This window comes from Rhinoraja longicauda, chromosome 1 (assembly GCF_053455715.1).
Source record: "Rhinoraja longicauda isolate Sanriku21f chromosome 1, sRhiLon1.1, whole genome shotgun sequence".
Taxonomy (NCBI): domain Eukaryota; kingdom Metazoa; phylum Chordata; class Chondrichthyes; order Rajiformes; family Arhynchobatidae; genus Rhinoraja; species Rhinoraja longicauda.
The window spans coordinates 20,921,427-20,942,686 of NC_135953.1; the positions used below are offsets into that span (position 1 = coordinate 20,921,427).

Genomic DNA, 21,260 nt, shown 5'->3' on the forward strand with positions numbered 1-21,260 from the left:
CCACTGTGCCACCAAGTTGTCCCTGGTGTGTGTAGGATAGAATGATTGTGAACGGGTGATCGCTGGTCGGCAGGGACTCAGTGGGCCGAAGGGCCTGTTTCCACGCTGTATCTCCAAAAGCAAAAGGCTCCTTTCCTACAGCCCCTCCCTAGGCCCGGACCCAGCCTCCAGCCTCTCTTCCCTGGCCTCTTCCCTGCTCTCCTCCCCCAGCCTGCGGCCCTCCCCGCCCAACACTTTGCCCAGCGGTACTGAGGATCCTGAGGTCTGGAGTGCCGCTGGTTTAGCGTTGGGTGGCGGGGGACTTGCGGAGCCGGGGGGGTGGGGGCGCGGGGGAATGAGTCCTGAAGGCAGTTTGACTGTGGAGCCTGCATGTGAAAGAGCGCTGCAAGGGAATGCGTGGAATCTGCTGCAGTAACTCACCAGGGATTCACATCACAGTGTCTCCAACACTGTTGGCTGCCTGCGCGATTCACGCATTATTTTATGAATGCCATTGATTCCGATGTTGCAATCTCGGCTGTTTACTTCTCTGGGTCTCTACGTTAACCCACTTGCATAATCATCACATCTGTTAGCAATAGGGAATTGTAACCCGGTCAACAGGCCTGGTGGTGGGTGTCCAGAAATACCAGCCGGGCGGTCAATGCCCATATGCAGGAAGGAGCAAGGCCTGGCTCAGGAAGGGAGAGTAGTGGTTCCCATCTCCAGGCAACTAGTACACGACTACAGCTCCTCTGTGTGAACTGTCCTGGCCAGGTTATCTGGGGCAGGGACTTAAGGGCGGCAAAGTGGCACAGTGATAGAGTTGCTGCCTTACAGCGTGTGAGACCCAGGTTCGATCCTGACTACGGGTGCTGTCTGTGCAGAGTTTGTATGTTCTCCCTGTGACCATGTGGGTTTTCCCCAGGTGCTCTGGTTTCCTCCCACACCCCAAGGACGTGCAGGCTTGTAGGATAATTGGCTTCGGTAAAAAATTGTAAATTGTCCCTAGTATGTAGGATAGTGGTAGTGTAATGGAGATAGCTGGTCGGCACGGACGCGGTGGGCCGAAGAGTTTGTTTCCGCACAGTATCTCTATCTCTAAACTAATCAGGTGGTGATTATGGAGAAGTATGATTTAAAATTCCCCTCCTGCCTATTATCAGTCTGCTGTTAAGGATCCATCACAGTGGTGATTCACACAGAGAGTGGTGAGTCTGTGGAATTCTCTGCCACAGAAGGTAGTTGAGGCCAGTTCATTGGCAATATTTAAGAGGGAGTTAGATGTGGCCCTTGTGGCTAAAGGGATCAGGAGGTATGGAGAGAAGGCAGGTACAGGATACTGAGCTGGATGATCAGCCATGATCATATTGAATGGCAGTGCAGGCTGGAAGGGCCGAATGGCCTACTCCTGCACCTATTTTCTATGTTTCTATCCCCATCTGAAACATTATCCGTGTTCTCCAGAGATGCTGCCTGACCCACTCCAGCATTTGGTGTCTGACTTAACTAAGACTTCCCTGCCTGATTGTAAATCCTGCTTCTGAGATTCCTTACAGTTTATAAATTGTGCTACTACTTACTCTCAGTGGCAATTTCCTTTCTTGGGTGGCCACTGGTTGATGCGGACTCGGTCGGCCGAAAGACCTGTTTCCATGTTGTATCTTTGAACTCGAAACTACACTGATTAATAGGAACCTCAGGGGCAGCTTTTTCACATGGAGGGTGGTGGGTATATGGAATGAACTGCCAGAGGAGGTAGTTGAGGCAGGTACTATAACAACATGTAAAAGACATTTGGACAGGTACATCGATGGGACAGGTTTAGGGGGATATGGGCTAAATGCGGGCAGGTGGGACGAGCGTAGATGGGGCATTTTGGTCGGCAAGGTCGAAGGGCCTGTTTCCATGCTGAATGACTCTATGACCATTTGTTTTGAGAGGACAAGGGTGGCCTCGGTGGCGCAGCAGTAGAGTTGTTGCCTTACAGCCCTTGCAGCGCCGGAGACCCGGGTTCGATCCCGACTACGGGTGTTGTCGGTACGGAGTCTGTACGTTCTCCTGCGTGGGTTTTCTCCCTGCGATCTTCAGTTTCCTCCCACATTCCAACGACGTACGGGTATGCAGGTTAATTGGCTTGGTATAAATGTAAATCGTCCCTAGTGTGTGTAGGATAGTGTTAAAAATGTGCGGGGATCGCTGGTCGGTGCGGACTCGGTGGGCCGAAGGGCCTGTTTCCACGCTGTATCTCCAAACTAAACTATAACTAAAAGAGTTTTTGAGTTTGGCACACGGTGAGCCTGCAAGATGCGGTCAGCATCAGATCGGTCCCACAATGTCCCACAGCGCCCATTTCCCTTGCTCAGCGGAGGAACTCTGAAAGCAGAGGTTGGGAGCTGGGGAACACTAATGGTTGGTTCAAGGAGTTATTTCCGGCGGTTTGCCTTCATTCCCATCCACATGCAGACTGTGGCTCGTAGTGGGTGCTTGATTTCGCCATGAGCATACCTCCGATCCAAGGCTGATGTCGTCTTTTCCCACAGCCCATAACCTTGTCCTCCACTGCCTCATAAATAGTTTTGTGCAGAGAAATTAAATCACGTTGTGTTGGCAGTCAGTGAGCTCTCTTGTCAGCGTTTAAGGTCAGGGAGACAATGTTCTTGGCCATATCTGTCTGCCGAGAAACGTCTCCCTCACTGCAAACCTGTCAGCCAATATCTGCCGGGTGCCAGAGCAAAATAAATGGCTTGCATTATTGGTTCGCCTCGCTTGTGATGGTTAACAGTGAGAACTGCTGTGACCCCGCGTTGCCCCAGAGCAGCGAGCTTTGATTAAGCTCTCGATGCTGGGAAAGTAAATTAGTCTGACATTGCTGCTCCATGCTGGGTGAGCAGTGACAGAGCACAGCCATATATGACAGTGCGTGAACCGTTGCCCGGGCCCATAGACAGACAGGAATCCTCCCCTCTCACTACCCTCCCCCTCAGCCCTAACGCCACCCCTCTCCCTCCCCTCCCCCACCCCTCTCCCTACCCTCCCCCACCCCTCTCCCTACCCTCCCCCACCCCTCTCCCTACCCTCCCCCACCCCTCTCTCTACCCTCCCCCACCCCCCTGCCTACCCTCCCCCACCCCTCTCCCTACCCTCACCCTCAGCCCTAACGCCACCCCTCTCCCTACCCTCCCCCACCCCTCTCCCTACCCTCCCCCACCCCTCTCCCTCCGTCACCCTTAGCCCCACCCCTCTCCCTACCCTCACCCACCCCTCTCCCTCCCTCACCCTCAGCCCTAACACCACCCCTCTCCCTACCCTCACCCACCCCTCTCGCGACCCTCCCCACCCCTCTCCCTACCCTCACCCACCCCTCTCCCTACCCTCACTCACCCCCCTCCCTACCCTCACTCACCCCTCTCCCTACCCTCACCCACCCCTCTCCCTACCCTCACTCACCCCTCTCCCTACCCTCACCCACCCATCGCCCTACACTCACCCACCCCTCTCCCTACATTCTCCCCCACTCCACCCCTCTCCCTACCCTCCCTCAGCCCCACCCCTCCCTCACCCCTCTCTCCACCCTCCCTCACCCCTCTCCTCCCACCCTCCCCCACCCCTCTCCCTACCCTCACCCACCCCTCCTCCTACCCTCACCTGCATGCCACCCCTCTCCCTACCCTCCCTCACCCCTCTCCCCACCCTCCCCCACCCCTCTCCCCACCCTCCCCCACCCCTCTCCCCTCACCCTCAGCCCCACCCCTCTCCCTACCCTCCCTCACCCCTCTCCCCACCCTCCCCCACCCCTCTCCCCACCCTCCCCCACCCCTCTCCCCTCACCCTCAGCCCCACCCCTCTCCCTACCCTCACCCACCCCTCCTCCTACCCTCACCTGCATGCCACCCCTCTCCCTATCCTCCCTCAGCCCCACCGCACCCATCTCCCTACCTTCCCCCACCCCTCTCTCCACCCTCCCTCACCCCTCTCCTCCCACCCTCCCCCACCCCTCTCCCTACCCTCACCCACCCCTCCTCCTACCCTCACCTGCATGCCACCCCTCTCCCTACCCTCCCTCACCCCTCTCTCCACCCTCCCCCACCCCTCTCCCTATCCTCCCTCAGCCCCACCCCACCCATCTCCCTACCCTCCCCCACCCCTCTCCCCACCCTCCCCACCCCTCTCCCTACCCTCAGCCTCACCCCACCCCTCTCCCTCTACCCTCCCTCACTGCCACCCCACATCCTCCTGCGCTCCAAGGAATGGAGACCCAGCCGACTCAACGTCTCCGTATAGATCAAGCCTGGCAACATCCTCGTAAACGCCAGCAAAGTCTGATCAAGGGACATCAAAGAGGTAGACGGTAGTTCAGCAGTGGTTGTGGTAGGATGATTGAGTTGTCCAGCTGTTAGCAGCTGTTTGAGATGCGTCCGTCCCTGGTTAAATGTTGTTCTGCCTGGCGTTTGCAGGAGCTCCGTACTGGGCTCGCCCCGACCGCATGGAGAAGAAGCTACACGCGGTCCCCGCGGCCAACACCGTCCGCTTCCGCTGCCCGGCCGCCGGGAACCCCACCCCCACCATCCGCTGGCTGAAGAACAGCAAGGAGTTCCGGGGAGAACACCGGATCGGCGGCATCAAGGTGAGCGGTTACTCTTAAGTCAAGTCAAGTTTATTTGTCACACGCACATACACGATGTGCAGTGAAATGAAAGTGGCAATGCCTGCGGATTGTGCACAAAAAAGAATTACAATTACAGCATATAAATAAAGTTAATAAGTTACTATAGTGTAGACAAAAATGTAGTCTCAGGAGTTATAAAAGTTGACAGTCCTGATGGCCTGTGGGAAGAAACTCCGTCTCATCCTCTCCGTTTTCACAGCGTGACAGCGGAGGCGTTTGCCTGATCGTAGCAGGTGGAACAGTCCGTTGCTGGGGTGGCAGGGGTCCCTCATAATCTCCGCGCCGGCCCTGGCCTGTCCGGTCACAGTCGCTGCTCACCGGCCTTACACGTTCATAGGTTCGAGGAGCAGAAACCAGAAACAGGCCATTCGTCCCATCAACTCCACGCCGACATTCAGTCATGCCTGATCTATCTTCCCCTCTCAACCCCATTCCTCCTCATCTCCTTCCTAAAGGTATGTCCGTTAATTCTGAGTCTATGGCCACAGGTGCTAAACTATCCCACTAGGTCATAAGGAATAGGAGTAGAATTAGGCCATTCGGCCCATCAAGTCTAATCCGCGATCCAATCATGGCTGATCTATCTCTCCCTCCTAACCCCATTCTCCTGCCTTCTCCCCATAACCTCTGACACCCGCACTAATCAAGAATCTATCTATCTCTGCCTTAAAAATATCCACTGACCTGGCCTCCACAGCCTCCTGTGGCAATGAATTCCACAAATTTCCCACCCTCTGACTAAAGAAATTTCTCCTCATCTCCTTCCTTAAAGAATGTCTTTTAATTCCGAGGCTATGACCTCTAGTCCTAGATTCGCCCACTGGTGGAATCCACATCCACTCTATTCCAGGCCTTTCAGTGTTCGGTAAGTTTCAATGAGGTCCCCTTCCCCTCATGCTTCTAAACTCCAGCAAGTACAGGCCTCTCGCACAGGCCGAGGGATGATGGTGGGGGCTTTATGTTGAAAGGAATCCCAGCAAGAGAGTTCAGTGGAGACCAGGCTGGGAGATGAAGCTGACCAGACCATGGCTCCATCAGACCTTGCCTCCTTGCCTTATCTCCCAGAAACTTTGTCCATAATGTTCTCCCCTGCCCCTTCATCCACAGGGAGACAGGAATCACCATGGGACCGACAGGCCATCCACAGTCATAGAGAGCGAGCTGAAATCTCTTGACAAAAAACAGCAGCTTAAAACTACAAGCAACTTAGAAACATAGAAACATGGAAAATAGATGCAGGAGTAGGCCATTCAGCCCTTCGAGCCAGCACTGCCATTCAATATGATCACGGCTGATCATCCAGAATCAGTACCCCGTTCCTGCTTTCTCCCCATATCCCTTGATTTAGCCCCAAAAGCTAAATCTAACTCTCGCTTGAAAACATCCAGTGAATTTTGCAAACCAGCATCTGCAGTTCCTAGTGTTTATAACACAGGTAGGACATAAGCACAGAAAGGTAGATACATAGAAAAATAGGTGCAGGAGTAGGCCATTCGGCCCTTCGAGCCAGCACCGCCATTCAATATGATCGCGGCAGATTATTTAAAATCAGTGCCCCGTTCCTGCCTTCACCCCATATCCCTTGATTCCTTTAGCCCTAAGAGCTAAATCTAACTCTCGCTTGAAAACATCCAGTGAATTGGTCTCCACTGCCTTCTGTGGCAGAGAATTCCACAGATTCACAACTCTCTGGGTGAAATGTTTTTTCCTCATCTCCGTCCTAAATGGCCTACCCCTTATTCTTAAACTGTGACCCCCTGGTTCTGGACTCCCCCCAACATCGGGAACATTTTTCCTGCATCTAGCCTGTCCAAGAATTTTATATGTTTCTAAACTTGCCTTTAATGACTCCCATAAACCTACTGAACAACCATAAAACATGTGTTTGCCCGTTTACTTTTGTTCAATTCATCTCAACCTGTTGTCTCCAACTTGGAATTATACACAAACCCGAAGTGACAAGTTGGCTTTTTGGTCTGAAATCCTACTTTAAAGCAGCTTTCAAATCCTTTGTGCAATCTGCAGTATCTTCTAATCCTCTCAAGCCCATGTGACATCCATCGCATGCTTAGCCGCATGAATGCAGCGCCTCCTTTAATCCATTACCAACCACGCTGGCCAGGAATTGTCTCAGACGCTGCAGCAAAAGTCTCTGAATGTTTCGCCTCTTTGTTGCCCTGCTCCTTCCAGACGCTGGTTCACATCAGATGTTTCACTTGCACCCTTCCTCTGTGAAATTAGTGCTGCCGTGCGCTCCTCGCGGTAGAGTAGGCTGGGATTCTATTCCTTGGAGCGCAGGAGTATGAGGGGGCGATCCTATTGAGGTGTATGTATAATCATAAGGCCATAAGTGATAGGAGCAGAATTAGACCATTCGGCCCATCAAGTCTACTCCGCCGTTCAATCATAACTGATCTATCTCTCCCTCCTAAACCCATTCTCCTGCCTCCTCCCCATAACCCCTGTGACGCATTCAAGAGAGAGCTAGGTAGAGCTCTTAAGGATAGCGGAGTCAGGGGGTACGGGGAGAAGGCAGGAACGGGGTACTGATTGAGAGTGATCAGCCATGATCACATTGAGTGGCGGTGCTGGCTCGAAGGGCCGAATGGCCTCCTCCTGCACCTATTGTCTATTGTCTGACTTTCCACTGACTGGTTAGCATGCAACAAAGGCTTTTCACTGTACCTCGGTACACGTGACTATAAATTAAACTCAGAACTAACCTCAGAATCCCCACCATTTACTTCATCTATACTTCACGCTGCCTCGAAAAACCAGAGCCGAAATACATCTTCATCCAGAGAAAAATACAACATGGGCCTGTAGTTTTGTCTGCTTCAGTCAACCGCTTCTGACTGGGTGGGATGGAATAGCCATCAGACCTGGAAACATTTTTTTCTCTTTCAGGCTTTTCTGATTATGGCAGTGTTGGCAGGCAAGGCAAGCCAGGGAATCAAATCCAGGCCAAGAGTGGTTGGGTGCAACAGGGATGTAATGCTGACACTCTATAAGGTGCTGGTCAGTTCCACCGAGGCTACGGTGTCGGTGGGTGTGAGGGAGTTCTACCGAGGCCACGGTGAGACCACGCCGCTGGTCACGCGAGGTTAGGCCACCGCCCTGCTCCTTACCTTCAGCACGGTGACGTAGGGAGCTCCGTCCGGGCCCACCTTGCTCCCGTTAACCTCCACGTGTCTGAGCCACTGGATGTGGGGCTGTGTGTCGCTGAAGACCTTGCAGTGGAATTCCACGTCGCTGCCCACCACCACCGACTGGTTTGCGGGCAACCCTGCCTGGAGAATAGGCCGGTGCGGAGAACGTTCTGAAAAACAAAGGAACCAGTTCCCCGGGTTAATCCAAACACACTCCAACAACAACAGTGTATAAAATCATGAGAGGAATAGATCCGGTAGATAGACGCACAGAGTCTCTTGCTCAGAGTAGGGGAATCTAAGGACCAGAGGACATAGGTTCAAGGTGAAGGGGGAAAGATTTAATAGGAATCTGAGGGGGGTAACTTGTTCACACAAAGGGTGGTGGGTGTATGGAACAAGCTGCCAGAGGAGGTAGTTGAGGCTGGGACTATTGCAATGTTTAAGAAACAATTAGGACAGGTTTGGAGGCATATGGGCCAAACGCAGGCAGCTGGGATGGGACATGTTGGTCGATGTGAGCAAGTTGGGCTGAAGGGCCTGTTTCCATGCTCTCTGACTCTATGAGGTGTTGGCCATTCACCCATTCCCTCCCCAAGTGGCCCCAGTTCATGTACGAAGCTGACAGTCTCACACCACGGAGCTATTTGAATGCAGTGGGTATCACAGGAGAACAAACGAGTGCCCTTAGAAACAGTCTGCTCCTGCGCACATGCCCATACAGTATTTGCTATTGGTATTGGTTGATTATTGTCACGTGTACCAAAATACAGCGACAAACATTATTTGCATGCTGTCCAGTCCAATCATATGATACGCGAGTACAATCAAGTCTAGTTTAGTTTAGAGACAGCATGGGAACAGGCCCTTCGGCCCACCGAGTCTACACTGACCCGGTTTAGTTTAGTTTAGAGATACAGCATGGAAACAGGTCCTTCAGCCCACCGAGTCCACGCCGACCATCGATCAGCGGTTCACACTAGTTCTACGCAATCTCACTTGTCTTACACAATTTGTGTTTGCGATGCCAGGCTGAGATGCATCATTGAAATACTTTCCAAAGCGCAGCTACAGAATATCGAGAGAATCCTTGTGGACGTGCCAAATCTTCTCAGCTACCTAAGAGAATAAATACGCCAATGTGCATACTTCATATGAAGGGACCAGGTTAGGCAGCTGGTGATATGGATGCCTAGGAACTTGAAGCTGCCGACCATCTCTCCAGCCGCTCCGTTATTGCGGACAGAGTTGTGTTCAGACCACGTTTCCTTATGTCAACAACGGACTCTTTCGTCATGCTGACGTTAACGTTGTTTTCCTGACACCATAAGGTCATAAGTGATAGGATCATCAAGTCTACTCCGCCATTCAATCGTTGCTGATCTATCTCTCCCTCCTAACCCCATTCTCCTGCCTTCTCCTCATAACTTCTAACATCTGTACTATCAAAAATCTATCTATCTCTGCCTTAGCAATATCCACTGACTTGGTCTCCACAGCCTTCTGTGGCAAAGAACTCACCACCCTCTGACTTAAAGAAATTTCTCCTCATCTCCTTCGTAAAAGAATATCCTTTAATTCTGAGAGGCTATGACCTCTAATCCTCGACTCTCCCACTGGTGGAAACATGGCACAAGGTTCTCGATCTCTTTCCCATACTTCATCTTATGGTTGTTGAAAGTCTGGCAGGCAGCAGTAGTATCATCGGTCAAATTAAAGACTGTGTTGGCAACCATCACAACTAGCCCAGGAATGGCTCGGAGGTCGGAGGAAGACGGCCAACCTCTAGTGCCTGCTTCACCGTTTAGTGAATTTCTTTCATTACTAATGAATCATCGCATGCACTAATCAGGTCAGTTTAGTTTATTGTCACGTGTACAGGGAAAACTTTTTGTTGCGTGCTAACCAGTCAGCGGAAAGACAATACGTGATTCCAATCGAGTCATTCACAGATATACAGATACATGATAAAAGAATAATATAAGAAAATAACTGCAGATGCTGGTACAAATCGAAGGTATTTATTTACAAAATGCTGGAGTAACTCAGCAGGTCAGGCAGCATCTCAGGAGAGAAGGAATGGGTGACGTTTCGGGTCGAGACCCTTCTTCAGTCTGAATGTTCGGGTCGAGTCCCTTCTTCAGTCTGAAGAAGGGTCTCGACCCGAAACGTCACCCATTCCTTCTCTCCTGAGACGCTGCCTGACCCGCTGAGTTACCCCAGCATTTTGTGATAAAAGAATAATGTTTGGTGCAAGATTAATGCCAGTGAAGTCCGAACAAAGGTGATCCGAGGGTCACCAATGAGGTAGACGGTAGTTCAAGACGGCTCTCTAGTTGTTGGTAGGATGGTTCAGTTGCCTGATAACAGCTGGGAAGAAACTGTCCGTGAATCTGGACTGGCAGCAGCTGGTGAATAACGTGGCTTGTGTTTGTGTCTGATTCCTCCCTCTAGTTGCGACACCAGCAGTGGAGTTTGGTGATGGAGAGTGTGGTCCCCTCAGACCGCGGCAACTATACGTGTGTGGTGGAGAACAAGTATGGCAGCATCAGCCACACATACCAGCTCGATGTGCTCGGTGAGCAAGAACCTAACAAGTGTGGGTTGTACAGGTCCGCTGCCGATTTTGCCTCCAGAGTCTTGCCGTACTATTTATCCCTTTTGCCGGACCAACAGAGGCCGCGGCCTCGGTGGGGGGGGGGGGGGTGGGGGGGGGGGTGGGGGTGACACCGGCCGGCAAAGTTGCCCGTGGAAGTCGGCTCTGTGAACGGATCTGCCCGCTCAGGCTGGGCCAGAGTTCCAGAGCCTTGATCGGCACGGAAGTCACAATGAGGTTGAGATCGGCCACCTCACCCGGCCTAGGCACAACATTTTCAGGGGGACATCCAGAGGTGGGTGGAAGATAGACACAAAATACTGTAGTAACTCAGTGGGACAGGCAACATCTCTGCAGAGAAGGAATGGATGATGTTTCGGGTCAAAGAAAATAGGTACAGGAGGAGGCCATTCGGTCCTTCGAGCCAGCCCCGCCATTCATTGTGATCATGGCTGTGATCATGTCCACAATCAACCACAATCAGACCTAATTCAGGGTCTCGACGCTGAACATCGCCCATTCCTTCTCTTCAAAGATGCTGCCTGTCCCACTGAGTTACTACACTATTTTGTGTCCATCTTCGATTGAATCCACAATCTGCAGTTCCTTCCTACACATAGAACTGGTGTGTATGGGTAATCGATGGTTGCGTGGACTCGGTGGGCAAATGGCCTGTTTCCATGTTGAATGCCTCGATGACTGTTTTGGTCCTTGGATGGTGCTGACCTAGGAACAGGTGTTACACCCCCTGCAATTTGAACCGGTGACCACTTCTGAGTGAAACCATGGCCAGCGTGAAATTGGACCTGTCCCGTGCAAAGTCCACACCAGCCATTTCTCGGAGGCAGACGTGACTCCAGCTTAATACCATCCACAAAACTCTTCTCTGACAGCCTCAATGTTGGAGCTACAACCTAGATCGTTGTTCTCCGATCTCTCCCGAAAGGGAACGTGTAGCCAAGAACGTGTAGCCATTCTCCCGGAGTTGACCTTCGGTGGCTTTGCTGCAGGTTGCATGCATTATGTTGACAATGCAGCAGAAACCAGTGCCTGGAGTTGGTCAGACCAAGAAACAAGAGTGTTTAGAAACATAGAAACATTTAAAATAGGTGCAGGAGTAGGCCATTCGGCCCTTCGAGCCAGCACCGCCATTCAATATGATCATGGCTGATCATCCAGAATCAGTACCCCGTTCCTGCTTTTTCCCCATATCCCTTGATTCCGTTAGCCCTAAGAGCTATTTCTAACTCTCTCTTGAAGACATCCAGTGAATTGGCCTCCACTGCCTTCTGTGGCGGAGAATTCCACGGATTCATAACACTTTGGGTGAAAAGGTTTTTCCTCATCTCAGTCCTAGATGGCCGACCCCTTCTTCCTTGTCCACTCAATTATTTATTCTGAGTAACAGTGTTGTGTTTGGATTAACCCGGGGACAGGTCATAGAGTCAAAGAGTGATACAGTGTGGAAACAGGCCCTTCAGCCTAACTTGCCCACTCCGACCAACATTTCCCAGCTGCACTAGTCCGACCTGCCTGTGCTTGGTCCATATCGCTCCAAACCTGTCCTATCCATGTACCTGTCTAACTGTAAATGATGGGATAGTCCACACCTCAACGACCTCCTCTGGCAGCTTGTTCCATACATCCACCATCCTTTGTGTGAAAAAGTTACCCCTCAGATTCCTATTAAATCTTTTCCCCTTCACCGTGAACCTATGTCCTCTGGACCTCGATTCCCCTACTCTGGGCAAGAGACTGTGCGTTTATCTACTCGATCTATTCCTCTCATGATTTTATACACTGTTGTGGGAGTGTGTTGGGAGTGGGAGTGTGTTTGGATTAACCCGAGGAACTGGTTACTTTGTTTTTCAGAACGTTCTCCGCACCGGCCTATTCTCCAGGCAGGGTTGCCCGCAAACCAGTCAGTGGTGGTGGGCAGTGACGTGGAATTCCACTGCAAGGTCTTCAGCGACGCACAGCCCCACATCCAGTGGCTCAGACACGTGGAGGTTAACGGGAGCAAGTTGGGCCCGGATGGAGCTCCCTACGTCACCGTGCTGAAGGTAAGGAGCAGGGCGGTGGCCTGACCATCGCGTGACCAGCGGCACGGTCTCACCGTGGCCTCGGTGGAACTCCCTCACGCCCACCGACACGGCACCCTCTACGATAGACTGGGGCTGCAGGCTGTGCTCCCACCCGTCTCCATCTCGTCGGCTGCACGGTGGCGCAGCGGTAGAGTTGCTGCCTTACAGCGCCAGAGACCCAGGTTTGATCCTGACCACGGGTACTGTCTGCACGGAGTTTGTACGTTCCCCCCCTCATGGGTTCTCCTCGTGGGTTTTCTCCAGGTGCCCCAGTTTCCACTCACATCCCAAAGATGTGCAGGTTAATTGGCTTCTGTAAATTGCCCTAGTGTACAGGGTAGTGCTGGTGTACTGGGCAATCGCTGGTCGGCGTGGACTCGGTGGGCCAAACACTCTATTTTCGCTCTGTATCTCTGACATCTAAAGTAAAAGCTGATGTTATCAGGTCAACAAACGCTTTGAAATTGAAATGCCTATCAGAGTGTTAGTGAATGAGTGAGTGAATGAATGAAGCAGCCATTGTCATGCTGAACCCGAGGCCCCAGGGATTATACCCACTAAGCACTGACTTCCGACCACACAAGGACGGCTTGCGAATAATAAGCAGGAGTGGGGGTGGGGGGTTAATTCCCCCCCTCCACCCCTCCTGGCAATGTGTGTACGGCTTCCCCTGCTGACAGTTGCAGCCAGATCTACACAGATAACTATGTTTTTGCAAACCAGCATCTGCAGTTCCTAGTGTTTATAACACAGGTAGGACATAAGCACAGAAAGGTAGATACATAGGAAAAATAGGTGCAGGAGTAGGCCATTCGGCCCATCGAGCCAGCGCCGCCATTCAATATGATCGCAGCAGATCATTTAAAATCAGTACCTGCCTTCAATGCATATCCCTTGATTCCTTTAGCCCTAAGAGCTAAATCTAACTCTCTCTTGAAAACATCCAGTGAATTGGCCTCCACTGTCTCCTGTGGCAGAGAATTCCACAGATTCACAACATTCTGGGTGAAAAAGTCTTTCCTCAGCTCAGTCCTAAATGGCCTACCCCTTATTTTTAAACTGTGACTCCTGGTTCTGGACTCCCCCATCAGTGCGTACTAGTGCGTGCGTGCGTGCAGACTCCACCAAGCACAGGGAACGGACACTTGGGACAGTAGCAGGGAGTCCTGCTTGTGACTGGCAAATGTTTATTGATTTAGGTTTTAGTTTTAGAGGTACAGAGTGGAAACAGGCCCTTCAGCCCACTCGGTCCGCGCCGACCAGCGATCCTACACAGCACACTAACACTATCCTACATACACTAGGGGCAATTTTTACATTTATACCAAGCCAATTTACCTGCATACCTGCATGTCTTTGGAGTGTGGGAGGAAACCGAAGATCTCGGAGAAAACCCACGCAGGTCACGGGGAGAACGTACAAACTCCGTACAGACAGCACCCGTGGTCATGATCGAACCCGGGACTCCGGCGCTATAAGGCTGCGCTACCGTGCCGCCCTAAAAGTCAAAAGTTTTCAATGGTAATATGCAGCCGCAAAGAAACCAAGACATTGTTTCCCATCCCGCACATCCCACTCCACCTGCCACCCCCACCCCATTCCTCTAACCCTTTGCTTCTACCCCACGTTCCTCCTCCTCCTCCTCCTCCTCACCCCACACGTAAATCCCTATGAAAGTTCCTGAGGCCGGGAATCAAGATAGGCCAGATTTGTGGGAAAGAGCCCCTGGTGATGTTTGATTGCAGTGAGACCGCTGGTGTGTGAGGTAGTCGGTGACCGCGGCTTTCGGGACGATGGCGCAGCGGTAGAGTCGACGCCTCACGGCGCCGGAGACGCAGATTGAATCCCGAGTACAGGTGCTGAATGTACGGGGTTTGAACGTTCTCCCCGTGACCTGCGTGGGTTTTCTCCGGGTACGCCGATTTCCCCCCACATTCCAAAGACTAGGTTAATTGGCTTCAGTAAATTGTCCCTGGAGTGGAAGATAAAACTCGTGTATGGGTGACCATTGGTCGGTGCGAACTCAGATGGGCGCTACACTGACCGGCGGTACGCAGTTCAATCACGTATCGCCTTTTCGCTGACTGGTCAGCACGCAACAAAAACGCTTTTTACTGTACCTTGGTACACGTGAGAATAAATTAAACCATACACCCTGTTGTTGGAGAAACCGGATACTACATTTGTTGCCATGCCCAGTGAGAAGAGCTGTCCATTTAGACTTTAGACTCTGGGGACACAGCGTGGAAACAGGCCCTTCGGCCCACCGAGTCCGCGCCGACCAGCGATCCCCGCACACTAACACTATCCGACACACACTAGGGACAATTTACAATTCTAACACGGCCAGTTATAACCTACGAACCTGTCGGGCTTCGGGGTGTGGGAGAAAAAAACGGGAATCCCAGGGGGAACCCATGCGGGTCACGGGGAGAATGTACAAACTCCGTACAGACGGCACCCTGAGTCAGGATCGAACCCGGGTCCCTGGCGCTGTAAGGCAGCAACTCTACCTCTGCACCCCTGTGCTCACAGCAAGCCTAACGCCGGGTCCTGGATTCTCACACCGTTGATGAAGCAAAACATGCCCACAGGAAAGACTTTAAGCCTCTGTTTGTCCACTTCTGTTTGGGCGTCCCGGAGATTTGCTGACATCAGCGGATTCCAGGCAGCCGCTGTTGTTTTTTACCGAGTTTGCTTTAAATCCGGGATCAAGGAAGACAATGGGGATGGGGCATGAAGGAGGTGGAGAGAGGGAGGTGGGGGTGGAGTGAGGGGGGGGATCAATGAGCAGAACGTGCATGGAATGTGCACAGTGAGCTCAGAGAGGAGTTCCCCAAACAGTCCCGACCAAACAATGGTGCCTCAGCATCTCCATCAAGAGGGAAGCACCACTGCACTGAAACTAATGACCTTTCTCTTGAAGAGACATCAAAAGGAATAGAAGACAACTTCTTCTGTGAGAATAAAACATCAGTTTGTTTCTTGAGACGCGGGGAAAACTGGTTCGGGATGCTGTGGGAATTCAGGAGGTGATGCCTTTTCCCAAGTCAGGCAGTTCATTATTCAGTTCAGTTTAGTTTATTGTCACGTGTACCGAGCTACAGTGTAAAGCTTTTGTTGCTGGCCACAGAAGCTTTTGTTGCGTGCTAACCAGTCAGCGGAAAGACAATGCGTGATTACAATCGGGCCATTTACAGTGTATAGATATGTGATAAGGGAATGATGCTTGGTGCAAGGTAAAGCCAAGGGTGTCTGAGAGGAGTTTTAAGAAGATCATAGTTAAAGTAAGAAATGTTGCTGTCGGAGTGGAGATTTAAAAGTGTGGGGCAATTGTAATATGTGATTGGCGATCTGCTTCTGTGGCCAGCACGCAAGTAGTCGCCTGGGTTGGGCGCCATTTTAGAAGAAGGTTTTCTTCAAGCATCAATCCAGCAGCTCCGTAAATATCATATCATATATCATATATATACAGCCGGAAACAGGCCTTTTTTCGGCCCTCCAAGTCCGTGCCGCCCAGCGATCCCCGCACATTAACACTATCCTACACCCACTAGGGACAATTTAAAAAAAATTTTTTTTTTTAACATTTACCCAGCCAATTAACCTACATACAAGTCAAGTCAAGTCAAATTTATTTGTCACATACACATACTCGATGTGCAGTGAAATGAAAGTGGCAATGCCTGCGGGTTGTGCACAAAAATAATTACAGTTACAGCATATAAATAAAGTTAATAAGTTACTAAACATAGCACAAAAAGTATCGACAAAAATTTAGTCTCTGGGGTTATCAAAGTTGACAGTCCTGATGGCCTGTGGGAAGAAGCTCCGTCTCATCCTCTCCGTTTTCACAGCGTGACAGCGGAGGCGTTTGCCTGACCGTAGCATCTGGAACAGTCCGTTACTGGGGTGGCAGGGGTCCCTCATGATCTTGCTTGCTCTGGATCTGCACCTCCTGATGTATACGTCCTGCAGGGGGACGAGTGTAGTTCCCATGGTGCGTTCTGCCGAACGCACTACTCTCTGCAGGGCCATCCTGTCCTGGGCAGAGCTGTTCCCAAACCAGACTGTAATGTTGCCGGACAGGATGCTCTCTACAGCCCCAGAGTAGAAGCAATGAAGGATCCTCAGCGACACTCTGAATTTCTTCACGTCTGTACGTCTTTGGAGTGTGGGAGGAAACCGAAGATCTCGGAGAAAACCCACGCAGGTCACGGGGAGAACGTACAAACTCCTTACAGTGCAGCACCCGTAGTCAGGATCGAACCTGAGTCTCCGGCGCTGCATTCGCTGTAAAGCAGCAACTCTACCGCTGCGCTACCGTGCCGCCCTAGGTCAAAGCTTGCTTCAAAGTGCAGCATCTTTGTGAGAAGACGTACAGTGATGTTTGCAGCGGTACGGTGGCGCAGCTGGTAGTGCTGTTGCCGCACGGCACCAGGGACTAGTGGTTCGATCCTGACTTCAGGTGTTTCCTGTGAGGAGTTTGCACATTCTCCCTGTGACCACGTGGGTTTCCTCCGGGTTCATCCGACAGACCTGCGGGTTTCTAGGCCAATTAACCCAGGAACTCCACAGAGACAGCACGTGGAGGCGGGATTGAACCCGGACCTTCGGCACTGTGCGGCAGCAGCAACTCCACCAGCTGCACCACTGTGCCACCACAAACTTCCAAGTGGCACGGATCACTGCGTCTCAGCCACGATGGGCTGAGCGGCCTAATTCTGCTCCGGTGTCTTCTGGAATCTGGGGAGAATAAAAATAGGATTACCGTAAAGGTGTAATGATTGGTCTGTGGGCCAAAGGACTTGCTTTAGTGCTGTATGTCCCTACAAAGGTCATGGGGAGAAGGCAGGAGAATGGGGTTCGGAGGGAGAGATTTAATAATAATCTTAGGGGTAACTTTTTCACACACGTAGGGTGGTGGGTGTATGGAACAAGCTGCCAAAGGTAGTTGAGGCTGGGACTATCCCATCGTTTAAGAAGCAGTGAGACAGATACATGGATAGGGCAGGTTTGGAGGGTTATGGACCAAATGCTGGCAGGTGGGACTAGTGTAGCTGGGACATGTTGGCTGGTGTGGGCAATTTGGGCCGAAGGGCCTGTTTCCACACTATTACTAAGTGGAAGCCAGGCCTGCGGGGAAGAGGGAGAGGGCAGTGGAGGCAGGGTGGAGGGGAGTTGGCAGGAAGGGTGAGGGTGCGCCTGGAAGATGGACTCTTGTTCGATCTTGCCTGGAGGGCTTGCCTTGGGCCTGCAATGATCCTGGGTGGTACGTGAGTAGGGTTGCCAACTTTCTCACTCCCAAATAAGGGACAAAAGGTGACATCACCGCCCCGCACCCCACGTGACTTCACCCAGCCAGCGGCCACGTGCTCCCGCTCCACCAATGGCGGCCGCCCGGGCCTGGATGCGGGTTGCTATGCAACCTCCGTTAGGCGGCGCCCGGGCCTACATTGTCCGGGCCTACAGTGCCCCCCGGGCCTAATACGGGACAAGGGCGGTCCCCTAAGTGACAAACCAATTTAGCCCAATATACGGGATGTCCTGGCTAATACGGGACAGCTGGCAAACACAAACGGTGGCAGGTGGCAAAAGAAAAAAATAGAACTGTGGCTCATATTTAAAGCAGAGTGATCTCCCACCTGCATGGTTTCCTCCACAACACCATCTCAGCGAAGGGCAGTGGGAAGCGTTTTTACACACATTTTTGGTTTGGAATCACGAGGCCTTAAAATAGGAACAAGGCAAAACCAAAAGATTATTAGAAATACTTTGTGTAGATCGGTTATTGATCCTGTAAGTAAATATGTTGTAATCTACACTATGATCAAAAATATGTCTGCCCTTTCACCAGCCCAGCCCAGCCCATCTAACAATGGGAGCAGCCAAAGTTCACAAAGGAACAGTATGAACTTTCAACCATATCAGCAGTTTAGTTTAGTCTAGTTTAGAGATATAGTGTGGGTGGAAACAGGCCCTTTGGCCCACTGAGTCCACGCCGACCGGCAATCCCTGCATATTAACACACACGAGGGACAATTTACAAATTTACCGAAGCCAATTAACCTACAAACCTGTACGTCTTTGGGATGTGGGAGGAAACTGGAGATCCCGGAGAAAACCCACGCGGGTCACGGGGAGAACGTACAAACTCCGCACACACAGCACCCGTGGTCAGGATCGATCCCGGGTCTTTGGCGCTGTGAGGCAGCAACTCTAACACTGCGCCACTGTGCCGCCCTGGAGTGTAACTCGCTCACTCCTTCAGTGCCACAGCCGAGTGTCCCCACACTGGTGGACTGGGCATCACCTCCTCCCCCACCATTGCTCCCTCCAGCCTAGAGAGGACAAAGAATAATGAAACGGGTTGATATCAGTACCTGTACGGATTATTTTATTTATTTGTTTGTGAGTGGGCTGCAGGCTATGAGCTTGAGCAGGGTTTATTTATTTCCCCTGTCCCTGGTTCCCCCTGAGCTGTGACCTTCACGGGGGAGTCAAAGGTCAACAGTAGAAACAAGGAACTGCAGGTGCTGGTTGACAACAAAAAAAGAAAAAGACACAAAGTGCTGGAGTAACTCAGCATTAAAAGCCAATAGTGTTGTCTTGTGTCTGGGAGCCATTCATGAGCTGGATTAAGGAGCACTATGATATTCTTCTCCATTTAGACAGGGACATGGATAGGAAAGATTTAGAAGGATATATGGGGCAGGTGGGACTAATGTGGATGGGCAGCATGGGCAAGTTGGACCACAGGGCCTGTTTCCATGCTGTTTGAGACTTAAGTGCACAGGTGACCAAGCTGAATCTCTACCACAGTATTCTAAACCCATAACCACCAATGCCAATATTTCACATCTTCACTTTAAATGCCTGAACTGCTGTGCTGGGAAAGATCCGGAAACATAGAAACATAGAAAATAGGTGCAGGAGTAGGCCATTCGGCCCTTCGAGCCTGCACCGCCATTCAATATGATCATGGCTGATCATCCAACTCAGTATCCTGTACCTGCCTTCTCTCCATACCCCCTGATCCCTTTAGCCGCAAGGGCCACATCTAACTCCCTCTTAAATATAGCCAATGAACTGGCCTCAACTACCCTCTGTGGGAGAGAATTCCACAGATTCATCACTCTGTGTGAAAAAAAACTTTCTCATCTCGGTCCTAAAAGACTTCCCCCTTATCCTTAAACTGTGACCCCCTTGCTCTGTAATGGAGGGGAGGGAATGTAGGAGTTACTGCTTACAACCCAGCAGTGTGGGAGCGTTGGTTTCTCTAATTACAAGTTACTTCTGTAGTCCCTCTTCCCCACCCACCCAAGTCATCCATCCTACCAGATCCAGTGTTTGCATCTCTGTATCCTTCTCATTATCAAACTTTCCCCAACCAACAATGGGCCATTATGAGCTCCACCCCTTCTGAAGCCCAGGTTATTCTGGTCTTTTCTCGCCTCCAATTTATAACAACCACCCCCCCCCCCCCCCCCCCCGCCTCTATTTTCAGTCTGAAGAAGGGTTCCAGCCCGAAACGTCACCTATTCCCTTTCACCATATATTCTCTTTCTACTATAAATATTCTCTTATCTACCAGAGATGCTGATTGACCCGCTGAGATGCTCCAACATTTTGTGTCTTATCTTCGGCGTAAGTTAGTTCAGTTTAGTTTATTGTCACATGTCCCGAGGTACAGTGAAAAGCTTTTGCTGCGTGCTAACCATTCAGCGGATTGACAATACATGATTACAATCGAGCCATTTACAGTGTATCCAGTATAATAGACTGTACAGTATGGTATAACAATGTATAACAGTATACAATCCAGTACAGTATAAACCAGCATCTGCAGTTTCTTCCCAAACAATGGTTAGAGCGGGGATCGCTGGTTGGCACAGACTGGGTGGGCCGAAGGGCCTGTTTTCGTGCTGTATCTCTAAACTAAACAGTGTGATTCTCAGTCCCTTCCGCTCCGCTCCGCCCCGTTGCGAGGTGTGTGTTCAGGGGTGTGTGTGTGCTGCTGCCTGTTGTTGTCCACAGCCTTGTCTCTGGTGCCGACCTGACCCACTGATCTGTTTGTGTGTGATCTATTCCCGCAGTCGTTCGTAAGTACGGGCGCTGAAGCAAACGTTAAACTCATTCTTTACAATGTGACAGAGCAGGACGCGGGCGAATATCTGTGTAGGGCCACCAACTTCATTGGCGTGGCCGAGAAACTGCACTGGCTGTACGTCAACCAACCCAAACCAGGTAAAACACTGGCCTCTGTCCCAGGCCTCGAGTGGCTGTGCACCACCTCTAACCTCCCCACCAGCCCCGCCCCGCCCGGCGGCTTGAAACCGACCGGCGCCGGGAACGTACTGTCTATGTTGCTGAACTCTGAATCTGCTGAAGCCTGCCAGTTGCTCACTGGTAACCTTTCCTCATTACTTGCTTTGCCTGTAAAAAAAAAAGTTGCCCTTTGCTGAGGGAAAAAAAAAAAAATGGCCACAATACGAGAGATTGCCTTCCGTCTTTTGAACTGTCTTCCTCCAGCTTTTCCCTTTTTTTTTTTGCTGATATCCAGCTGTCTCCTGGATGGAATAACAGTTGGCTGCTCTGCTCTCAAAACGCTTTCCACTGCTCCTGGGCCTAACTGTCCCTCCTCACTTTTCCTCTCCGCCTAATCCTCCAGTTCCTCTCAACACCTCCTTCAGGCCTGACGTGAAGCAATCACGGCCGATTGTGGGTCCATTTTTTTTTTTTTTTAAATAGAAAAATAAACAAATTCAGGATCAAAGACTTCT

General features: G+C 51.3%; 1 protein-coding gene across 5 annotated transcripts in view; it reads left to right on the top strand.

Moving 5' to 3' along the window:
• The window catches only part of LOC144601983 (fibroblast growth factor receptor 3-like), a 134,238-nt gene that overhangs the window by 80,773 nt on the left and 32,205 nt on the right, over window positions 1–21,260 (top strand). For 3 of the 5 annotated variants that reach the window (XM_078414697.1, XM_078414850.1, XM_078414770.1), the window contains exons 5-8: window positions 4,437–4,606; window positions 10,252–10,375; window positions 12,266–12,456; window positions 20,574–20,724. In XM_078414697.1, coding sequence (XP_078270823.1) covers window positions 4,437–4,606; window positions 10,252–10,375; window positions 12,266–12,456; window positions 20,574–20,724 — 636 coding nt within the window. The remainder of the gene's footprint in view (window positions 1–4,436; window positions 4,607–10,251; window positions 10,376–12,265; window positions 12,457–20,573; window positions 20,725–21,260) is intronic. The other 2 variants (XM_078414928.1, XM_078415026.1) reach the window with 1 other exon arrangement.